General features: G+C 50.5%; 1 protein-coding gene across 3 annotated transcripts; it reads left to right on the forward strand.

Moving 5' to 3' along the window:
- The first annotated feature begins 20 nt into the window (after positions 1-20).
- On the forward strand, positions 21-8,156 carry RBM42 (RNA binding motif protein 42). 3 transcript variants are annotated; one of them, XM_047836883.1, is made up of 10 exons: positions 21-254; positions 488-632; positions 1,849-1,933; positions 2,042-2,116; positions 3,909-3,974; positions 4,054-4,229; positions 4,664-4,996; positions 5,328-5,445; positions 7,626-7,820; positions 7,913-8,156. In XM_047836883.1, exons 1-10 carry the CDS (start codon positions 127-129, stop codon positions 8,023-8,025), a joined length of 1,434 nt encoding a protein of 477 aa, XP_047692839.1. In that variant the 5' UTR covers positions 21-126; the 3' UTR covers positions 8,026-8,156. The 3 variants fall into 3 exon arrangements, with proteins under 3 accessions (XP_047692839.1, XP_047692840.1, XP_047692841.1); XM_047836884.1 differs by having other exon boundaries at positions 4,075-4,229; XM_047836885.1 differs by lacking the exon at positions 3,909-3,974 and having other exon boundaries at positions 4,075-4,229.
- Positions 8,157-8,379: the final 223 nt, after the last annotated feature.

The raw sequence follows: 8,379 nt of genomic DNA on the forward strand, positions 1-8,379 counted from the left end.
GCCTGTCGCTTTCGCTGATACGTCATTCGAGGGCGCCCAACCCGACAAGACTAGAGAGTAGACAGCGGAACTGGTGGAGGCCGCTGAGCTGAGGCGGTAGTAGCGGCGACAGCGACGGCAGCAGCGATGGCCGGGGCGGGGCCAGCCCCGGGACTCCCGGGTGCAGGAGGACCTGTGGTCCCGGGTCCTGGCGCCGGCATGCCGGGCAAGAGCGGAGAGGAACGCCTGAAGGAGATGGAGGCGGAGATGGCCCTGTAAGGCCCTTGGCAAGGCGCGATAAAAGCCCTCAGAGTCAGAGCCACCGAGCCCTGGAGCCTCGAGGCCGCATTTATCCCGATATGGCTCTATCATGGGGAAATGGGACCTTCGGGATTGTGCGGGCGGGAGTAAGAAGAGATTGGCAGGGGTGAAGGCTTTATCGCGGTGTACCCAACGTTTCAGAATTAATGGAAGGTCCTGAGCTGTGTTGTTGGTCTTGCCTCCTCAGGTTTGAGCAGGAAGTTCTGGGGGCTCCAGTAACCGGCATCCCGACTGCTGTGCCTGCGGTGCCCACGGTCCCCACGGTAGAAGCGATGCAGGTCCCAGCAGCTCCTGTGATCCGCCCAATTATCGCAACCAACACTTATCAGCAGGTACGACTGAGCTGAGCACAGTGCTTGAACACAATGTTTGTGCCAGGCATTGAGAACATAGTAACAACTAAACCAAACAATGCCTCAGCCCTTTGGGAGCTTATATTCTAAAGCCTGTTGTCCAGAAAGTTGTCTGCAATGATGAAAATGTTCTGTATCTATTTAAGTTTACATTGAAGTTCAGTAGTTCCTCAGTCTCATTAGTCACATTCACATGCTCAATAGCAAGTTGTATATAACTAGTGCAGAGGGAGACTACTAAAAAGAAGACAAATGAAACTGGTTCATTCTGTCAATAAATAATTATGGGGTGCCTTCTATGCACCAGGCACTGTTCTAGGCATTAAGCACATAGCAGAGAACAATATAGACCAAAAAAAATCACTATCTTTTTGTAGCTTACATTGTACTGGGGAGTGACAGGTCAAAGAGTAAGAAAAGCAGAGGTTTATCAGCATGGTCAGGGAAGGCCTGAGGAGGTGACAGTTAAGCAAAGATATAAAGGACATGATACGGGGAACCATGGAGATATCTGGTGGAAGAGCATTCCCAGCGGAGAGAACTGCCAGTGCAAGGGCTGTGACACAGGTGCATCCCTGACATGTTCAAAGAAGAGCAGAGAAAAGTGTGGCTAGAGTACAGCGAGCAACGGGGAGAGTGGGAAGAGATGAGGACAGAGAGGTGATAGAGATAAGACCTGGTAGGGCCTTGTGGGCCACCTTAAAGACTTTGGTTTTTACTCTGATGTGGGAGGCTGTGGAAGGATTTTGAGCAGAGGAGTAATAGGGTCCAACTTAGAAATTAATCATGGCTGTGTTTGGAGAACAGACCGTAAGGGGGCTAGGGCAGAGTCGAGGAGACTGAAGAGGCTACCATAATAATCTAGGCAAGAGATAATGATAGCTTGGACCAGGGTGGTAGCATGGGAGATGAGAAAGACAGGCTGGACATAATTTCAGATGGTGTGAGATGCGTTGAGGAAGATGAAACAGGATAACAAGATGAGTTGCTCCTGGGAGGGGCTAAGGACAGTTTTCGCTAGTGTGATCCCAAAAGCCTCCCTGAAAAGTGACAGTTTAGCTTAGACTTAATGTTGACAGATAGCCAGCCCTACATAGAATGCAAAGAATGAAACCCTTGGTCTCCCAGGGTAAGCCAGCCAGGGCAGCTTGGTGGCACTGAGTCAGGCCCCTCACCCCAATTTCTTCCCCAACAGGTTCAACAGACTCTGGAGGCCCGGGCAGCTGCTGCAGCCACAGTGGTTCCTCCCATGGTGGGTGGCCCTCCTTTTGTAGGTCCAGGTAAGTAAGGAGTGGTGGAGGAGAGGGAGCCAGGGGATCAGGCAAGGTGATAAAATGGGATGCTTGGGATTCTCCTCCCACCATCCTTGTCTCTTCCCATCCCAACAGTTGGCTTTGGCCCTGGTGATCGGAGTCACCTGGATAGTCCAGAGGCCCGAGAAGCTATGTTCCTGCGTCGAGCAGGTAGGTCTCAGGCCGGGAACCCCACATTTAATGAAGCACTCTTGTTTTGACTACTCTAGCATCTTGCCTACATCATTGTGCTAACTCACCTGCTTAATTTCATCCCCACCCTGACATTACCATCTTCCTAAAGCACAAACCTGATCGTGTACTTCATCAGTTTGGCCTTAGTAGAGCTTGACTTGACCATTGCAAACCACCCTCCTTACTGTCATTCCTAATCCTTATTCTTTGTTGTGTTTCTCCATAGCACTTAATACTTTATAACAAGCTGTACAGTTTTTTTTTTTTTAATGTTTATTTATTTTTGAGAGAGAGACAGCGCAAGCAGAAGAGGGGCAGAGAGAGAGGGAGACACAGGATCCAAAGCAGGCTCCAGGCTCTGAGCTGTCAGCACAGAGCTCGATGCAGGGCTCAAACTCATGAACCATGATATCATGACCTGAGCTGAAGTCAGATGCTTAACCGACTGAGCCACCCAGGCACCCCGTGACAAGCTATACAGTTTACCCATTATGGCTATCCTCTTTTGTTTCCTCTAAAATACAAGCTTCATGAGGGACGAAAGTCTTGATGTCTGCCACATTGTAAGCATTACGTACTATCTGTTGATGGGATAAATAAACCATCAAACAAGCACCAAGCTCCTCACCTAGCAGTCAAGACCCTACATCATCTGGCCCCTTATGGAGAGACTCTCACATACTCCCCAGGAGCCCTAAACATTGCTAGGATATGCCCGCAGTATTCTTGTTGACCTCCCTTCTCTCTCCTGCTCGCTGCCACCCAACTGTAATCTTCCAAAGCCTATTGCCCAAATCAGAATCAAGTTAACCAAAATCAACTAAACCCTATCCTCTCCACGGGTCATTCTTACATTTGTTGAGGTGACCTTTACAGTCAATTTTTGTGACACTACTTCCTTATACGTAAGAAAAAAATACACGTTCTGTAAAGTTCTGGTACGATCTGTATTGGATCAAACTTGTGTTACTTAAATCCTGTTAAACTTTTTTGTCTGACGTTTGAGAAATCTTAACATCTTACTCTTTAGTATGGTTTTGATCAAAATGCACATCTGATTTAGTCACCCTGGCCAGCTTCCAGTCCTGCTATGGCTCCCTGGTGCCCTCAGGAGGACATTCATGGTCTAGCCAATGAGTCTATTCTTGGATGCCTACTGTCTTCTTGACCATTCTCTTATGATGCCCTCCAAACTGCAACTTCTGCTATTATAATTTATACTAAACTGAAAAGGGAAAAAAATTTGTTCGTAAATGTTCTTCTTGCCAGTAGTCTTTACAGTCACGCTTTGCCTGACCAAAGGCAATTGGGTCTTTATTATCCTTTGGGTCTCAGCTCACAGGAAGCTTCTAGTCGCCCTGGCTAAGTCAGAGGGCTCCTCCGGGCTCCCACCACTCCCCAGGTTTCCCCCTTCTAGTTCCGATCACTCTGCCTGGGCTTTACCCCATCCCGGCCCTGATCACTCTGGGCTGTCACCCTCTGGTGAGACACACTGGGCTGTCACCCTCCTACTCTGGACCAGAAGATCCCTGAGAGTTTTTGGTCTTTTGGTGTGTCCTTATTATTGTCCAGAACAGGGACGGCCCAGAGGAGATGTTCCGTGGTAAATTTTTGCTGAATGAACAAATCGAAAGACTCTTGATCTCCCAGAAGGTTCCCCAGACTCTTCTCCAGGATTTCTTGGATTCTGAGAGTACCTACACACCCACACCTCACCTCAAGTGCCCCGGTCCCCCATGACACACACCCCCATCTCTCTCTCCCACAGCTGTGGCCCCCCAGAGGGCCCCTATCCTGCGTCCGGCCTTCGTCCCCCACGTGCTACAGAGAGCAGGTGAGGGGGCCAGGGTCATCATCCCTGCCACATAACTTCCCCCCTCAGCCCTCCAACTCCCCCACTAACACCCTGACAGATTCTGCTCTTTCTTCTGCAGCAGGTGGTCCCCGCCCTATGGCCCTGCGGCCCCCTCACCAAGCCCTTGTGGGCCCCCCTCTGCCTGGGCCCCCTGGACCACCTATGATGCTGCCACCGATGGCTCGGGCCCCAGGGCCCCCCCTGGGCTCCATGGCTGCTCTGAGGCCTCCTCTGGTAAGTATGGACAGGGAGCTAATGGTCAAAGGTGCGAAGGGTGGGGAGATGCTCAATCCTGGCCTGGTAGGCTGTGTCTAAATCTGCCTTCTTACTCTCTGACTCTGTCTCAGTCTCTGTCTTTCCCTATTTCTTTTGGTGACTGAGTCTGTTTTTCTTTCTTTTTGTGAGGAAAATAGAGAGAGAAACACATGCAATGGGTTCTGTCTCTGTTTTTATTCTATTCTGTCTCTATCTCTATTTTTCTCTTGATTGTCCTTCTCTGTTTTTCTGTCCTGATGTCTTTGTCCCTGTGTCTGTCTCTGACTAGAGTCTCCTTTCTGTTTAGGTCTCTTGTCTGCTTTCTGGCCTCAGGCCCTTGCTTTGTTGTATAGGATGGGAGTTAGGTCTGAGCCTGTGAAATAGCATCCCTCATTGTCTGCCCTTGCCCACAGGAAGAGCCAGCAACACCCCGAGAGCTGGGCCTAGGCCTGGGGTTGGGCCTTAAAGAGAAGGAAGAGGCAGTGGTGGCAGCGGCAGCTGGGCTGGAGGAGGCTGGCGCAGCAGTGGCTGTTGGGGCAGGAGGTGCCCCCACCGGCCCTGCAGTCATTGGGCCCAGCCTGCCATTGGCCCTGGCCATGCCTTTGCCTGAGCCTGAGCCACTGCCCCTCCCACTGGAGGTTGTACGAGGCCTACTGCCCCCACTGCGCATTCCTGAGCTCCTGTCCCTGCGTCCTCGACCCCGGCCCCCACGGCCTGAGCCACCCCCTGGCCTCATGGCTCTTGAGGTAAGCTCTCAGGGAGCATAGCAGTCAGGGGTGGGCAGCAAGTAGAAAGGGCTGGGAGAGCAGGCAGGAACCCATGCGTTTTATACCCAGAAAGACATGTAGTCCTCTACCGATGAAGGTAGGAGGGAACCAGGAAATTGGAAGGGCTGGGAGGACGTGGGAGAGAAGGAGGCAGATACATGTACCTCACATCCAGAAGCACATCTAGTTGTTTAATTATGGAAGTAGGAGGGCAAGGGGTGAAAGAAAGTGGGAGAGTCTGAAGGGGACATATCGGTCCAGCAGACTCCCAACACCAAGCCCTTTGCACCCCATCCCCTTTCCTCTGCAGGTCCCAGAGCCCTTGGGTGAGGACAAGAAGAAAGGGAAGCCAGAGAAATTGAAACGCTGCATTCGCACAGCAGCTGGGAGCAGCTGGGAGGACCCCAGCCTGCTGGAGTGGGACGCAGGTAAGTGGGCCCAGGTGCAGGGCCAGGCACCAGGTGCAGGGCTCAGTCAAGGACACACCAAGGTCTCCTTGGGGCAGACTCAGGGAGGGTAAGCTGGGTAGGTCCACAACTGCCACCTCTCTGTAAGGCAGGCACATGCTATTTGCCTACCTCATGGAGGGCTAAACATTGGCTCTGAAGGGCAGGCCCTCATCTAAGCCACTGGACAGAATTTGGTAGAGGTTATTGGCACCTAGAACCTTCTGACCTCTGCCTGAGTTGCTGAAGATAAAAGAACGTTCTTTTTTCTCCCAACTTATGAAAAAAACAATTTTAAGTTTATTTATTTTGAGAGAGAAAGAGAACATGTGGGAGCATGTGCAAACAGAGGAGGGGTGGGGAGAGAGAGAGAGAGAGAGAAAATCCCAAGCAGCCTCTATGCTATCAGCCCAGACAGAGCCCGACATGGGGCTGTGAGATCATGATCTGAGCCAAAGAGACGGATGCTTAACCAACTGAGCCACCCAGGCACCCCTTCTGATGAAGAATTTTAAACACTGAATTTAACAGTGAACAGCCAAATATAACCACCATCTAGATTCAGCAATTAACATTTTGCTGTATTCACTTTATCCTTCTATGTGTATGTGTGTTTCTTGGATTTTGCTCAATCATTTGAAGCAAGTTATAAATGAAGTTCTCACTTCACTCCTAAATACCTCAGTATTCTTCTCCTAAGAAAAGTGGCATTCTGGGGGCACCTGGGTGGCTCAGTCAGTTGAGCGTCCGACTTTGGCTCAGGTCATGATCTCACAGTCTGTGAGTTTGAGCCCCGCATAGAGCTCCATGCTGACAGCTCAGAGCCTGGAGCCTGTTTCGGATTCTGTGTCTCCCTCTCTCTCTGACCCTCCCCCGTTCATGCTGTCTCTCTCTGTCTCAAAAATAAATAAAACATTAATTTAAAAAAAATTTTTTTTTAATTAAAAAAAAAAAGTGGCATTCTGTTTTGTGTCATAATACCATTAACATTCCTAAGCAAATGAATGATAATTCTATTGTATCTCATATTCCCTTTATATTTAAATTTCCCCAGTTGTTCCTAAATTCTGTTGTAGCCATCTTTTCCCATGGATCAGGAGGCATGCTGTTTTAGGTCTCTAGATTATCTCCTAAGGAGAATGGTTTCCCTCCTACCATTTTGTCTTATATGTAACAGTGTCCAGCCCAGTTGTTTTGAAGAAGGCCCCTCCCTCTGAGTTGGCCACATAATTTCCTCTTTAGAGTGGCCTAACTTGTTCTTAGAGAGTGTCCTTAATCACCACAGAAGCTGCGGGGCAACCACAGTGCTAGCTGAGAAAACAGCCCTACCTCCCATCTGAGTCCTTGACTTCTGCCTCTTGTTTTGGGACTGTCTACCTGCTCCAGGCCAGGGCATGGCAATGTCAGCCTAGGTATGGTCGGTGCAGGCTGTAGCCCCTAGTTCTGTGATCTTGAGCAAGTCACTTAGCCTTTCTATCCTTCCCTCACTCCAACAAGGGGATAATAATAGTATGTGCCTTGTGGCGGAAGGGATTCTTTGGGCTTGAGTACATTCAGTCTGGCTCAGGTCCAGCCCAGAGGGTATGCCCAGGAATGGAAGCTGAGGGCAGCCTTGGAGAAGGATCTGACAGTGTGTTCACGTTTCAGAGACTCAAGGGGGAATTAGAATGGGCTTTCTCTAAAGCAAATGGGTGTGAGGGGCCCAGGGGATATCCATGGGGACCAAGGGATGCTGGGGGCTCAGAGGAGAAGCCTGGCTAGGACAAAGTTGGAGCCTTAATTCATGGGAATGGAGAACATGGCTCTGGGGTGAGGAGGTAAAGGCAAGGACTCTGGAGTCAGGTACCAGAGTTCTTGTCCCAGCTCTGCCACTTCCTAGTTGAGTAACATTGGGCAGGTGACATGACCTCTCTGTGCCTCTGTGTTAAAGGGTGTTGGGAGTGCCGGATGTGTGAAAACCTCATGAGTGCTTAGCAGAGTCTAGCACAGGGTAAATACCATATAGGTGTTGGCTGTTGTTACTGAGAGGGCCCCAGGCAGAGACCGTGGGGATAGAGGGAGGAGGGTTTGGGGGATGCCTTCAGAGAAGGTGGGGCTATCTAAATAAGGCAGACATGGGGCCAGGCATCTGCATCTCCTGACCTCCTCTCTCCCAACCCCAGATGATTTCCGGATCTTCTGTGGGGATTTGGGCAATGAAGTGAACGATGACATCTTGGCACGCGCCTTCAGCCGCTTCCCATCCTTCCTTAAGGCTAAGGTGATCCGAGACAAGCGCACAGGCAAGACCAAGGGCTATGGCTTCGTCAGCTTTAAGGACCCCAGTGACTATGTGCGCGCCATGCGTGAGATGAATGGTAGGTGAAGCCTCTCTTAGGGACAGTGGGTGTGACCAGCATCTGGCCTAAGCCTGACCCCAAGCCTGACCTTGAACCCTCCATTCCCACAGGGAAGTATGTGGGCTCGCGCCCCATCAAGCTGCGCAAGAGTATGTGGAAGGACCGGAACCTGGATGTGGTGCGCAAGAAGCAGAAGGAGAAGAAGAAACTGGGCCTAAGATAGGGTCTGTGGCCAGGCACCCGCTCCCACCTGGCCGGGCGCTGGCTCTTCCCCCAGTTCTCTTTGGAAGATCCCCAACTATCCACCCATCCACCCTCCCCAAAACCAGTTTCAATAAATTTACGTTATTTCCATCCCTGGCTGGGCTTAGAAGCACTCTTTGGGGAGCAGGGCTTAACATCCCCAGACCTGGAAATAGTGGGGAGCTTTATAAGTTTACCTAGCCAAACATGTAAATGGGCATTTTCAGTGCCTGTCACATCTTCCTGAAACCTCCTAAGTGTGTGCTGAGTACAGCCCATTCCACAAAGGAGGAAGCAGAGGCTTTTAGCAAGGTCAAAGCCAAGCTGAAACTCA

The sequence above is a fragment of the Prionailurus viverrinus genome, chromosome E2, assembly GCF_022837055.1.
Source record: "Prionailurus viverrinus isolate Anna chromosome E2, UM_Priviv_1.0, whole genome shotgun sequence".
Lineage (NCBI taxonomy): Eukaryota > Metazoa > Chordata > Mammalia > Carnivora > Felidae > Prionailurus > Prionailurus viverrinus.